Here is a 15331-nt window from a genome sequence, read left to right on the forward strand (position 1 = left end):
TAGGCTTATATAGATGGAGTTGCAGTAGTCCAGTTTAGAGAGGATGGTGGATTGAACGAGGATGGCGAAATGAGAATGATGAAAGCAGGATCTTACTTTCCTCAACATATGGAGGCTAAAGAAGCATTTTTTTACCAGGGAGTTGAGGTGATCATTGAAGGAGAGAGAGGAGTCTAAGATGATGCCTAGGACTTTGCTTGAAAACTCAAGCTGAAGAGTGGGGCCGGAAGGTAGTGGGATGGAGGTGGGTAAATGATCTGAAATTGGGCCGAGCCAAAGTAGTTTTGTTTTGGACTCATTCAGTTTCATTTGTTCAGATTGGGCCCAGGATTGGAGGTTCGTAATACACGTGGATATGTTCTCAGCGAGGTTACAGAGGTTCAAGTCGGTCTCGAGGAGGATGAGGATGTCGTCAGCGTAGGAGTAGAGAGTTTCTAGGGGGGATAGATGAAGGAGTTTCAGAGAGGACATGTAGATATTGAAAAGGATAGGGGAGAGGGGTGAGCCTTGCGGGACTCCACATTTCGGCTTCCAGGGGGGGGGGATGAGGTACCGTTTGTGTTAACGGTGTAGGAGCGGAAGCGTAGGAATTTCGAGAACCAATCTAGGACTGTGGAGCTTATGCCTATTTCGGAGAGTTGGAAGATTAGGATGTCGTGGTGGACGACATCGAAGGCTGCGGAGAGGTCGAATTGAAGAAGAACAGCAAATTTGTTGCGAGAGTGGAGTTGTTGCACCTTAGAGATTAGAGAGGCTAAGAGGGATTCGGTGCTGAAGTTGGGTCTGAAGCCGAATTGGTGGGATAGGAGGATAGAGAATCTTTCTAGGTAGGATGAGAGTTGGGTGGATATGATGGATTCTAATAACTTGGTTAGGAGAGGGATATTTGCTATAGAACGGTAATTTGATGGAATGGAGGGATCAAGGTCGGCCTTTTTCAGTAGAGGGGACAATGAAATGTGTCCCATGTCGGGGGAAAAAAGGCCCGATGTTAGGACAGAGTTTATGAGTTCGGTGAGGGAAGCGATGGCCTGTGTAGGGATATTCTCGAATAGATAGGACGGGAAAGGATCCAAAGTGCACTTGCAAGTTTTTAGTTTGAGGCAGAGTTTGGAGACTTGTGGTTCGGAGACAAGATCGAAGGCGGTCCAGGATCTGTCGGCAGGAATGGGGGTGGATACAGGTAGGGTAGGGTTGAGGTCAATAGAGGTCAGGGAATTGTAGGAGACTGTGGGAGGGAAGGAGCATCTTAGGGTGGTAACCTTTTCGTTAAAGAAATTTGCAAGGGCATCGGCTGATAGAGATGGTGGGAGCAAAGATGGGTCTTTTTTTGTAGTTAGGGAGCGCCAGATGTTGAACAGCGCACTGATCTGGTTGTTGGATTTAGAGATCTTGTCTCCGAAGAAGTTTTTCCTGGCTTTTTTTAATGTTGAATTGTAAAATTTAATATTAACCCTCAGGTCTGTCTATCAGAGGGGGATTTAGATTTTTTCCATTTGCGCTCCAAAGCGCGACATTTCTGTTTCAATTCTCTGTGAAGAGGTAGGTACCAGGGGGCCTTTCGGGGGTAGGAGATGGTTTTAGTGGTTAATGGAGCAAGGGAGTGGTAGGTGGACTCGGAGAGGGCGGTTCAGTTGTGCCAATGTGATTCGGGGTCTGTAGGTCTAGGGTTGGAGGAGAGTTTGTTGAGGAATTTGGACCAGAATAGGTTGTACGAGGTTTTTTTGCGGAATGTTATGGAATGAGAGGAGTGGGGTGGGGAGTCAAGATGTGACATGAAGATGGGGAGGCAGGTAGTCCCTAAGAAGTGGTCAGACCAAGGGACTTGTTCCCAGCGAGTGTCGTCGGTTGAGGTTTTGAAGGCGGTAAGATCAATGAAAGTGGTGAAGTCTAGAGTGTGCCCTTTTTCGTGGGTTGGGGATGGGGTGGGTGAGGGGAAGCCTAGAGAGGTAAAGAAGTGTTAATTTGTATTAGCTGGGTATTGTGCTCTTCATATATAAACATATCAATTATAAAGAGCTCAAGGGGTGTCCATGTGGCTCAGATGGCAAGTGCTATGCACTGCCATATGAAGATCTCCAGTCTGGTCCCTGAGTACTTGGGGGCTAGCGACACTAAAGTGTTTGAAAGCAACACTAACTGGCCAGATTCTTGGCCTACAATAACAGAATTCTAGACGGAACTCTGGTATATGGCCTCCAGCCTGGGATCATCAATAGGGAACCATGAACTTGAAGATTCATGGAGTTAGATCCCATCTTTGGTTCTGAGTGACCTGGAAATGCAAAGGAATTGGAAGAAACTGCTTTGGCTCAAAATACATAAAACATTTAATAACTCATAAGAAAATATCTGTCTAGTGGTTCTAAGTGACCTGGAAATGCAAAGGAATTGGAAGAAACTGCTTTGGCTCAAAATACATAAACATTTAGGGCTCCTTTTAAGAACATAAGAAGTTGCCTCCACTGGGTCAGACCGAGGTCCATCTCGCCCAGCGGTCCGCTCCCGCGGCGGCCCATCAGGTCTGCGACCTGTGAAGTGGTTTCTGACCACTTTTATAACCTACCTCAAGTTCTATCTGTACCCCTCTATCTCTTTATCCTCCAGGAACCTATCCAAACCCTTCTTGAACCCCTGTACAGAGTTCTGGCCTATCACTTCCTCTGGAAGCGCGTTCCATGTGTCCACCACCCTCTGCGTAAAAAAGAATTTTCTAGCATTTGTTCTAAACCTGTCCCCTTTCAATTTCTCCGAGTGACCCCTAGTGCTTGTGGCTCCCCTCAGTTTGAAGAATCTGTCCTTATTTACTCTCTCTATGCCCTTAAGGATTTTGAAGGTTTCTATCATGTCCCCTCTAAGTCTCCTCTTCTCCAGGGAGAACAGCCCCAGCATTTTTAACCTGTCAGCGTATGGAAAATTTTCCATACCTTTTATCAGCTTAGTCGCCCTCCTCTGCACTCCCTCGAGTACCGCCATGTCCTTCTTGAGGTACGGCGACCAGTATTGAACACAGTACTCCAGGTGCGGGCGCACCATTGCGCGATACAGCGGCATGATGACTTCCTTCGTCCGGGTTGTGATACCCTTTTTGATGATGCCCAGCATTCTGTTTGCTTTCTTTGAGGCTGTCGCACATTGCGCCGATGGTTTCAGTGATGAGTCGACCATCACCCCCAAGTCCCTTTCCAGGTTACTCACCCCTAGCAGTGTTCCCCCCATTTTGTAGTTGAACATCGGGTTCTTTTTCCCTACATGCATGACCTTGCATTTCTCTACGTTAAAACTCATTTGCCACTTTTTTGCCCAGTCTTCCAGTCTCGTTAGGTCCCTTTGTAGGTCTTCACAGTCTTCCGTGTTTCTAACCCTGCTGCAGAGTTTGGTGTCATCAGCAAATTTGATAACCTCACATTTTGTCCCCGTTTCCAGATCGTTAATAAATATATTGAATAGTAGAGGTCCCAGCACCGACCCCTGCGGAACTCCGCTCGTGACCCATTGCCAATCTGAGTATTGGCCCTTGACTCCAACCCTCTGTTTCCTGCCCGCTAGCCAGTGTTTGATCCATCGGTAGATATCCCCTTGCACCCCGTGGTTCCACTGTTTTTTAAGTAGCCGTTCGTGTGGTACCTTGTCGAAGGCTTTTTGGAAGTCAAGGTAAATGATGTCTATGGATTCACCCTTATCCATCTGACTGTTTATTCCCTCAAAGAAGTACAGCAAGTTCGTGAGGCATGACCTTCCCTTGCAGAAGCCATGCTGGCTCGCCTTCAGTTTTCCATTGTTTTCTATGTGTTTGCAGATTGTGTCCTTTACCATTGCTTCCATCATCTTTCCAGGAACCGAGGTCAAGCTCACAGACCTGTAGTATCCCGGGTCACCCCTTGATCCCTTCTTAAAGATGGGCGTGACATTTGCTATTTTCCAGTCCTCTGGGATCTCCCCAGTTTTTAGGGAGAGGTTACATATTTGGCGAAGTGTCTCTGCTATTTCGTTTCTCAGTTCTTTTAGTACCCTTGGGTGGATGCCGTCCGGGCCTGGTGATTTGTCGCTCTTTAGTCTGTCTATCTGTCTGAGGACATCCTCTTTGCTTACCTCTAGTTGTACCAGCCTTTCGTCGTGTTCTCCGTTTATAATCACCTCGGGTTCTGGGATATTGGATGTGTCCTCTCTGGTGAAGACTGACGAGAAGAATTTGTTTAACCTTTCAGCTATCTCTTTTTCCTCCTTTATCGCTCCTTTCCTGTCTCCGTCGTCCAGTGGTCCCACTTCCTCTCTGGCTGGTTGTTTCCCTTTCACATACCTGAAGAAGGGTTTGAAGTTTCTTGCTTCTCCTGCCAGTCTTTCCTCATATTCTCTCTTTGCCTTCCTGACATCGATGACATTCTTTCTGGTGTCTTTTGTGCTCTTCCTGGTTTTCCTTTGTTGGATCCTTTTTCCATTTCTTGAAGGATGATTTCTTGTCGCTTATCGCCTTTTTAACTGCAGATGTTATCCATGCTGGGTTTCTAGTTCGATTTTTTTTGCACCCTTTCCTAAACCTTGGGACGCACAGGTCTTGTGCCTCGAGCACTGTGCCTTTAAGCAGTGTCCAAGCTTCCTTTACGGTCTTCACCTTCCCTGAGTTGCTGCTGAGCTTTTTTCCTACCATTTTCCTCATGTCCTTGTAGTTTCCCTTTCTGAAGTTGAGTGCTGTCGTTTTGGTTCTTTTCACCTTTGATGTTCCCATGTTTAATTTGTACTGGATCATGTTGTGATCACTGTTCCCTAATGGTGCTATTACCACCACTTCCTTTGCGGGTCCTTCTAGCCCGTTGAGGATTAGGTCTAGAGTGGCATCCCCTCGCGTTGGTTCCGTGACCAGCTGCTCCATGAAACAGTCCCTTATCGCCTCTAGGAATTTAGTTTCTCTCGTGCAATTTGAGTGCCCAATGTCCCAGTCTATTCCCGGATAGTTGAAATCCCCCATAACCACCACCCTTCCATTTTTGCACTCCTGCCTCAGTTCGGCCTCCAGTTCCAGGTCGTTTGCTTCTGACTGTCCTGGTGGGCGATAGTACAATCCCAATTTGATGTCAGCTCCTTCCCCTCCTGTCAGCTTAACCCATAGTGACTCCAGACTGTCTGCCCTTATTGTTGTTTCTGTTCTGGATGAAGGAATGGAGTCCTTTATATACAGTGCTATTCCTCCCCCCTTTTTGTGTGCTCTGTCCTTCCTGTAGAGTTTATACCCTGGAAGGGCCACATCCCATTTGTTGTCCTCTGTCCACCATGTCTCTGTGATTCCTATTATGTCTATGTCCTTATTTCCGGCTATAACTTCTAGCTCCCCCATTTTAGTCCTTAGGCTCCTAGCATTTGTATATAGGCAATTTAAGTCCCAGTTTGTTACCTTTTCTTTTGGATCTACTCTTGATTTGTTGCTCCTGCTGTTCTCCTCACGTGTTGCCTCCTGTGGTGTGTCTATCCCATCCTCTGCCCGCTTTTTTGTTCTTTGATAGCCCTCTGGGTCCTGCTGTTTCCTCCTTGTCTTGCTCTTTATTTCTAGTTGCCTCTCGGGTCCCTGTGCTGCATCTTTGGGTTTATGTCCATAAAGTGTCCATTTTGTCTCTAGTCCACTATCGCCATTTTCTGTTTCAGTATCCTTGCTTGATACTGTGGTCCGATGTGTCGAGGTCAGATCGACTATCGGCTTTCCCCTTGTTATCAGTTTAAATTCATGTCTATGCAGGTCTGGATGTTACGTGCCAGCATCCTCGTCCCAGCCATGCTCAAATGCAGTCCGTCTCTCCTGTAGAGCTTGTTTTTCCCCAGGAAGGTTGACCAGTTCCGTACAAAGAGGAAACCCTCCTCGTCACACCATCGCCTCAGCCATCCATTTGTTGTTTGCAGCTCGTTCTGCCTCTTCGCATCTGCTCTTGGTACTGGCAGGATCTCTGAAAAGGCTATCTTCCCTGTTCTCAGCTTCAGCTTCCTCCCCAGGATCTTAAACTGCTCGGTCAGTGTAGTCATGTTGAAATTCCTTCTGCTGACGTCATTTGTTCCGACGTGGATTATCACTGCTGTGTCCTCTGTCTCAGCTCCCTCCATGATACTCTCGATTCTGTCGGAGATGTCCTTTGTCCTCGCCCCTGGGAGACATGTCACTAGGCGATCTGCTCTGCCTCCTGCTATGTGACTGTCCACCTCTCTCAGGATTGAATCTTCCACCACGATAGCAGATTTTCCTCTCCTCAGCTTCCTCCTGGGTCTCAGGTCTGTGTCGATGATTGGATCCTCCAATCCTTCCTTCTCCTGGTTGGTTCCTCCGCAAGGTTCCTCTCCCTCGGCTCCTGGTGGGTCCTGGTGGCTCCTGGCGGGTCCTGTCCTCCATCCGTTTGTTCCCTTCTGAAGAGCGGGTGATCCTGTGTTTCTACCATCTTGCAGGCCTCCTCGATGTGGTTATCTCTGCTGGTGTCCTCGGTTGGTTCAAATTCCCTTGGTTCCTCTATGGAGCGGAGTCCCTCTAGCTCCTGTACTTTGACCTGTAGTCTCCCGATCTCCTTCTTTAGGCTAGCCAGTTCCTGACATCGACTGCATATGTAGGCCTGCCTCCTGGAAGGGAGGTAGTCATACATGTGACAGTCAATGCTAGTGTTTTTAGCACACGCACCGGATAAGCGTGCGCTAGCCGAAAAATTACTGCCTGGTTAAAAGGAGGCGGTAGCGGCTAGCGTGTGCTAAAACCGCTAGCGCACCTTTGTAAAAGGAGCCCTTAATAACTCATAAGAAAATATCTTGTCTAGTGGTTCTGAATGACCAGGAAATGCAAAGGAATTGGAAGAAACTGCTTTGGCTCAAAATACATAAACATTTAATAACTCATAAGAAAATATCTGTCTAGTCCAGATGCTCTGTAGTAGCAGTGTGTGACATTTGTTGGCCAGAATTAGAGAATTGCAATCTGTGGCCCTTGGTCAAGGATCATCTAAAAAGGTGTTTTTTAAAATACAAGCAAAATGAAGGCTCATGACACCACAGCCCAGCCAATAAAGAATAAGTATATAAAAGGTAGGCACTAACATTCACATGCTAATTGTATGTATAATTGATTAGAATAGAAGCACATAGGTGCTTACGTGTAAGCCCACATATCACCAGCAGTTGGGCATATACACACCCCTACTTTATTTTATAGAATATGCACCTATATATACTTATTATAGAACTACCCCCATAAGAGTCGTTCAAGTGACATCAACTATGTCTTTGCAGCACAGATGCGCCAGTGTTCAGCGGGGAGCAAAAGGACCCCCATTTTTGAGCCCAAAAATCTCAGCTTATATTCGAACTTATACGGTAAATGATTCCATGCTACCAATCCCCCGCTCAAAAATTATTTTCTATGTTTTGTGATTATCAAATTTGGAATACCTAGAATGTTTGTGTATTTATTTCTGCCTTAAACCAGAGCAGATGGCATATTAAAAGTATAATCAAAATATAGTAGAAGCAATTTGTATAAGATGGAGATAAATTGAAGTCAGATACAGAATTGTAAGATTAAGCAATTTTAATACAACATAGATAATAGACAGTTTGCTTTTCCTTAGGAAATTTATCTGCCTGAACGACAACATTGACCACAGTCATAAGGATGCCCATACAGTGAAGGCGGTGCTTCGGGATTTTTATGAGTCTATGTTTCCTGTACCATCGCAGTTTGAGCTGCCAAGAGCATATCGGAATCGATTTCTCCATATGCATGAACTTCGAGAATGGTATGTTTCCCAGGAAAATACCAGGTGGACTTTACAGTCTATTTTCCAGAAATATCAAAGAAGAGACAAGTTAATCATTTATAACTAATGGGCAAACTGGATGGGACTGTTCAGGTCTTATCTGCTGTCATTTACTGTTAACTTTGTTATGTGCAAAAACAAAAATGCAAGGGAATGTGGTTGCTGGTGCTGTGTCCTGAATTAGATTGTAGAGGGGGGGGGGGGGGGGGAGGCATGTTTAGAGGAGAAAAAAAAAACCTTTTTAAAATATAGGAATTACTGATGTTTTGTTTGTATATGAAACTTGGAAAAGGTTTCTATGCACATGGTTAGGTCTTATTAAATTAGCAGAGGCTCTAGCATACCAAGGGCGGAGCAGCAAAAATGGTCCACTCCGGGTGCATGGAGCAGTCAAGTGGCTGCGATTCACATTCTCGTGGCCTTCAGCTCTACCGGCCCCCACTCCCTCTAATGTCAACTTCCTGTTCTGGGACAGAGCCAACAGCCACATGCATGCAGTCTGCAGCTGCTCCATGCACCCTCTCTTGGCAAGCCAGGTTTTCAAGTTTCTTAAAAATTTGATATACCGCCTATCATACTTCTAGGCGGTTTACATTAAAAAAAAAAACCCAACATGTTTTTAATAAGTATAGCACTAAAAACGGGGGAGACAAACGAGAGGCTAACAAGAGGCTAACAAGACTGACATAAACGGGAGGTTAGAGGGGTAGAAATCCATCATCATAAAAAGAAAACAGTCCGACAAAGGGCAGTACAAGAGGAAAGGGGGCTCTCATCTGAAATACTAGAGCTAGGTGGACTCGGGAGACAGAAGCAAGAAGGATTTAAGGATTAAAAGCATCCTTACAAGAGGAATGTTTTCAGTTTTCAGTTCGCTAGGTAAGGCATTCCAAATGGTCGGTGCAGTGATTGCAAAATTAGTCGTACGGGTGATGCTCAGAATGCGGAGGGATAGAATGGAAAGTAAATTTTGCGACTGGGATCTGAGTATCCTGGATGGAGTATATGGAATTAATATGTTATTAAGGAAATCAGGTGGATTATTCTGGATCAATTTGAAAGTTACAAGTGCGATTTTATAAGTTATTCTATGGCAAATGTTGCCACCAAACAACTAAATGAAACATTAATGAGAGATAATATGAATATGAGAAGAAAATTGGAAGCTTTGGATAATCTTTCTCGCAATAACAATCTCAGGCTGATCAATTTTCCTAGAGTGGCAACAATATCTCTGAGAGAGATGATAAAAAGATATATGATAGAAATATTGGATATATCAGAAGAATTGCTTCCACCTTTAACTCAGGCTTATTATCTGCCTATTCGGAAAATTGAAGGACAACATCAACAATATCAAGAACCACAACAACTACCTATAGAGGTCCAACAGAACTTAAATGTTTCATTGATATTGGAACAGTCGGATAAGGAAATTGCGACACCTGCAACTTTACTTCTCACTGTTGCCTTAGCACCGGATAAAAATGGTTGCTAAGACTTTACTTCAAAAATAATTTTTGGGACTTAAAATACAAATATTTCCGGATCTGGCTCGAGATACCCAAATGCGTCATCGTGAATTTTTTATTTTGAAGCCGGGAGCTATTGCTCTTGGAGCCTCCTTCTTCTTAAGACACCCATGCAAATGTGTGATAATATATCAAAAGCAAAAATATGTTTTCTTTGACCCTATACAACTTACAACCTTTCTGTCAGCTGCACACCTGAAAGCTGGGATAAAAATAACATGAGTGTTCATTATTTAATTTGGTCACTTCAGTTAACAGTGTCCCTGTTTTCTTTTTTCGATATATTACTAAGATTTTCTTGTTAGGCTCACTGTTTTACATCTTGGATCCATCAATTGAGGACTTGAGGAGATTATGATTATTTTTGCTTAATTATAATTATTGCTTTACTTGGAATGTGTATTTTTCTTTAATGACTCTCCTTTCTGTACAAGTGTATACTTGATTATATGATTTAAAAATCAATAAATATAATTAATAAGAAGTTATTTTATGGGGTATGGGAAGCCAATGTGCATGTAACAGAAGTGGCGTGATATGATTGTATTTTTTGGCATTTTCGATTATTCTTATGGCAGTGTAGTGTATGATTTGTAAATGTCTAATCTCCTTCATTGTTATTCCTTTATATAATGAATTGCAATAGTCCAGACATGAAATTACCAAAGAATGAATCAATATGTTCAAAGCTTGCTGGGTCGAGGACCCTTGGATAAGAAGCAAATAAATATGCATGAGGGAGGAAGCCATGCATTCAAATATTTCTCATGGATAGCTTGAAAACCTGACCTGCCTGTGGACCGTGAGACAGGATTGAGTAGCTTTGTTCTACAAGAAATGCAGCCAAGCTCCTTGCGCTTCAGTTGTGAACACAGAATAGAAATATTTGTTAAGCAAGTCAGACTTATCTTTATCAGCTTTTACAGATTTTTCTCCTTCACATTTGAGTCTCACAAAGCCACTTTTGCACTTCTTCCTATCACTAATATCCCTAAAAAAATATCTTGTCTCCCTGTTTTACCATGTTGGCTATTTTTTTCTTCTATTTGCATCTTTGCTTTCCTGACTACTTAACCAGTCTCTCTCAATTTTTCTAGATATTTTAGCCTGTCCTCTTCTTTCTGTGATCTTTTGTAGTTTGTAGTTTTATAGTTTTCTTAGCTTATCAGTTACTACTTTGGAGAACCAAAGCGGCCTTCTTTTACTTACAAAATGGTTTGTTGCCCTTAAACTAGCTCCTTTCAGTTTTTCCCACTGCTTTCTTACTTCTTCTAGATATTCCCATTCAGACAATTCCTTGATGTAATCCCCCGTCTGAATAAAGTTAGTTTTTTAAAAAGTCTAGAACCGTTACTTTTGAATGAGCCCTCTCTACATGTTTTAATATTAAATCATAAAAGAACAAGAAGAGAGATTATCTGTGTATAACAAAATCCTCAAATAATGTGTGTCATAGCTCAAGAGAATTCCAAATAAAATAAAAATAAAAATGAAATAAATATCACTAAATAGTTTAATAGTGACAAAAACATCAACTACACCAGCTGGAAAGCTGTTAAACCTGTTATATCATGGCACACGCCCTCCTTACCTTCCTAACAAAATGCAAACAGTCGATATCCTAAGAGGGTAAAAGATAGAAAATTACTTATCTTAGTAGTTTCTTCAATGTCCTAATTGAAGGGGCAGTGAGCAATTACAGTACTGTAACAGCAATTATAGTACTGTAATAGCGTGATTTCGCCTGGCGGTTGGTAAACTGCTACGTTTGGGAGTGTAAGGACTTCTCTCAACTCATATTTCTTTCTTTCTCTTGAGACTCTTTGGAAACACGGTCTGTGTTGAGGAAGCAGAGTGGAATTTGTACCGACATTACTTTTATGATTTTGCATGAACTATTTTTGAATGGATTTTTGGAGTACTGTAATTGCTCACTGCCCCTTCAATCAGGACATTGAAGAAACAACTAAGATAAGTAATTTTCTATCTTTTACCCTCCTGGGATGATATCGATTGAGTTAACATTTTGTTAGGAAGGAGGGAGGGCATGTGCCATGATGTAACAGGTATAACAGCTTTACAGCTGGTGTGGTTGATGTTTTTGTCACTGATCACACATTTATTAAACTATTTATTTCATTTTTATTTTGAATTAATATTAAATCATACCATGTGGTAATCACTGGATGCCAGATGATCTCCCACTTTAACATCAGAAAGTTTGTAAGTACTAAATCTATAAACAACTGCTGGAATATGTTCTTCTAGTACAGAATCCAGGATCTCCCTACTTCTAAAAGACTCCTCAATAGGGATACTCCTATCAACATCTGGCACGTTAAAATCACCTATTAGAAATAGTTCCCCTTTTACAGCTATATTTTGAATATGTACTATAAAATCTCTGCCCACTTTTCAGATTGACCCACAGTGCCTGCTTTAATACTATTCCCCCTCCTTTTCTTCTTACCCTGTCTTTCCTGAACAGATTATAGCCTGTTATAACTATATCCCAGTCATGGTTCTTCATGAACCACATCTCCGTGATTGCTACTAAATCCAACTCAGCTTCTTCCATTACAGCCTCTAGATCCAGAACTTTGTTTCCCATACTTTGAGCATTAGATATACTGCTTTCCAGACATTGCCTCCTTTTCCCATTTGTGTAGAGGTATTTAGTGATTCACTTACCTGAGGGCTTATACTCACCTGGGGGCTTTGATCACCCTATCCCAACGATTCTAGTTTAAAGCCCAATTCAGTAGGTTAGCCAGTTTGCTGCTGAAAACACTTCACTTCTTTGAGACATGCACACCATCCCTGCTCATCAGCCCTTGGAAAATCATCTCATTGTCCAGGAAGCCAAAATGCTGCCAAAGACACCATCTACACTGCCATGCATTCATCTCAAGAATGTAAGCTTCTTTGCCATGGCCTTGCCGACCTGAAAAATAACTTCACTGTAAATGTAGCGTCGCCGAAAATGTCAATGTAGCTATGCAAAAAAAATAAAAATATGTAACTTCGCTGTAATGTACAGTCTCTTCATCTGTTAACCGCATAGAACTTCTATGGTAATGCGGTATACAAAAATAAAGTTGTTATTATTATTATTATTATTATTTACCCTCGACAGGGAGGATCAACAAGAATACCATCTGCACACCTGACTGCTTCACCTTCTCTCCCAGAGCCACAAAGTCACTTTTGATATGTTCGGAGGGGTACCTAGCAGTATAATTAATGCTAACATGGATGAGCAGCATTGAATAATAGTCATTAGGCATGATGAGTCTTGGCAGGCTCTCTGTAACATCTTGTATTTTGGCACCAGGCAGACAGCATCCCTCCCAGGTCATCAATCATGTCTGGTCTGCAGATGGACGCCTCTGTACCCTTCACAAGGGAATCACCAATCACCACTACCTTACGCCTCCTAGTAGTCATGGATCCTGCAACTTTGGGGATTTCAAGCTTTGGTCCTTCCTCTCCCTGGGATGTTCCCATCTCCTCCATTTCAAGGGCTGCGTACTGATTCTTTAGTTCAAGGGCAGCTGGAGTTACAGTATCAGTCCTGCAGGGTTCCATAATCTTGAGTCCAGCTATCCTCCGTCAGCATAGCCTTTTCTTCCCCACTGCTGGAAGTATTTGATGTCTCAAGAAGCATTTCATCAATATACCTCTCATTCTCATGGATGTTTCTCAGTTTTGCCACCTCCTCTCTGTTCCTGAAGACAGCTTGAATATGGACCCTCAACCTCTGTTTGGGTAACATTTTTTGTCAGCACAGAGACAGAAGCTGTAGCGCTGTAGCCTGAACAATAGCTTTGATGACATGATATTTCCTAGCCATATTGTGGTTACAGAAGTACTCACACCTGATGAAAAAAAGAAGAAAAAGCAGAAAAAATCCTACCAAAGCAATGCCCTTTTACTGATTGGCTGAAGAGCCTATAAATCAAAAGATCAGCCTTAGGATGGGAGGGTAGGAATTTACACTAAATAGAGAACTTCCTCAACTGCAGCCTGTGCTCTAACCTGATCTTATGCTCTGAAATGCAACCTAAAATACTAATCTAGACAAAAACACTTTATATAAAACTATAACAGAGACTCTAAAGGCTACACTATTGCCTAAACTGACTTTGCTGAAAAAGTAGAGTACTGATCTAAAAATGTAAAAGAGAGGAACAATGGAATAACCTACTTAAGCCCAAGTATACCTTTCCCAAGTTTGAATGCCAGTAGGCAAGATATTCTAAAATTGAGTTTTTCTTCCTGTTAGCTGATCCTCACTAAGCATCTCTTTAGTACAAGGAACAACTGAGGTCTGGGTTACCTTTTTGTTAGCTATGCTTCTAAAGTGATGCCAGCTACCCCTGCACTGATCCTGCCCTTTTAACTTTTCCCTTTAATCGGGCATCATTCTTTAACTGAAACAAGTTTCTAATTGCCTAACTGAAAAGACCTTTGCAAAAAAAAGTGCTCTTTATGGCTACGTTTTCTAGCTGTATTATGCTTATTTTTTTTTCTAAATGGTGAATTTGAATTCCATCTAAATGTTGATTTTCCTTGGTATTGCTTATTTAATCATGCCAATCATAGAACTGCAGAGGCACCACTGAGTAGTAGTTATCTATCTGAAACTTCCTAAAACACAGCATAGTGCCTCAAAACAGTCAAACAAGATCTGTAGAATTTAAAATCCTCAAATAAGCTTAGGGTTACTATGAAGTGGAAAATCAGGACCATTAACCCTCTGATCTGACAAAAATAACCTTGTGGAAGTTGGCAGCCTGAGACTCTTGCAAAAAGTTATCCATTTCAAAGGCATTTAATCTCAGGTCATATTGATGATTGCTTTGTTCTTGTTCCCAGTTGTTGTGCCCTGATGAAAATACTCCTGTTGTTTGCTGGCACAGTCTTTTCCTTCCAGTGCCTGTTTATTGGTCCTCTGGTTCTCCTCTACCTAATAGAATTAAGAACTGCAACAGTAAAAAACAAACAAAAATAAAACAAAACAAAAAATATCAAAACAAAACCAAATCAAACATGTATTTACCATAGGAGGATGTGAATTTTGGAAATTGTGTATTTTATAAATCTGTTATTACTGGATACTTGGATGCAGTTCCTATACAGATGTCACAGAAGCTCTATGACCCCATGGAGAGAATGTCTGGCTATAAATTTAATGGATATTATAAATTTTCAAAAGGTTTTCAGTGAACATACATACCATTGCTGTAAAAATACACCATTTGAACTTTCAAATAATTGTAAAACTATTTTCTTTTCATAATGTTTGAGTATGTTTTGCCTATGCACCTTCTTACGCACAAGGAAAAGAACTGACACCCCATGAATGTACAGATCACAAACCAAAGCAGAGATGACCCAGAGGGAATGACTGAGAAGACTGGACTTCCAAACAGAAACAACGATTCTATTGAAGTGTCCAAAAGCAGCAGTTCTAAAGACCAAACACAGTTGAGTTTCAACAATCTGTGCCTGCATCCAAGGGGTCTCATTGGATACAATAATCAGCAAACAAATGCAATCCATCGTACCTTAAGGGTTTATTTTGTTGGATAGACTATATAAGGCTATGTCTTGTTAAAAATGTATCATGTGCAAGATGCTGTTCATAATGTGTTTTTAACAAGGCTTATATTATCCTTGTTGATTATTGTTAATCACCAAATACTAGGCCTACTATATAATGTATAAATATCTTTGAGTGAAGCTAATAACTTAGTTCTTCAAAATCGCAACACTCAAAGTAAACATCAAAACTTTTGTATTCAATTTTTTCAATTTATAATATGCTTCAATAAATACTTTAATTATTTCACATCTTAAAGATCTCTCATAGTGTTCTATTCTTCAATTGACCTCAGGGCTGCATTCGAATAATCTCTTTCATGTATAATTCAAATATATTGTAGCAAGCCTCCTCGGTCAAATTTAATCAAGCATTTTATAAAGATTAACTAGTGTTTAAGCCCGTTACATTAACGG

At 41.8% G+C, this 15331-nt stretch overlaps 1 protein-coding gene across 2 annotated transcripts in view; it reads left to right on the forward strand.

Annotated features, from left to right (window-relative positions):
- Window positions 1-15331, forward strand: part of GNPTAB (N-acetylglucosamine-1-phosphate transferase subunits alpha and beta) — a 145446-nt gene that overhangs the window by 104015 nt on the left and 26100 nt on the right. For both annotated transcript variants that reach the window (XM_033953309.1, XM_033953310.1), the window contains one exon: window positions 7590-7757. In XM_033953309.1, coding sequence (XP_033809200.1) covers window positions 7590-7757 — 168 coding nt within the window. The remainder of the gene's footprint in view (window positions 1-7589; window positions 7758-15331) is intronic.

This window comes from Geotrypetes seraphini, chromosome 7 (assembly GCF_902459505.1).
Source record: "Geotrypetes seraphini chromosome 7, aGeoSer1.1, whole genome shotgun sequence".
Taxonomy (NCBI): domain Eukaryota; kingdom Metazoa; phylum Chordata; class Amphibia; order Gymnophiona; family Dermophiidae; genus Geotrypetes; species Geotrypetes seraphini.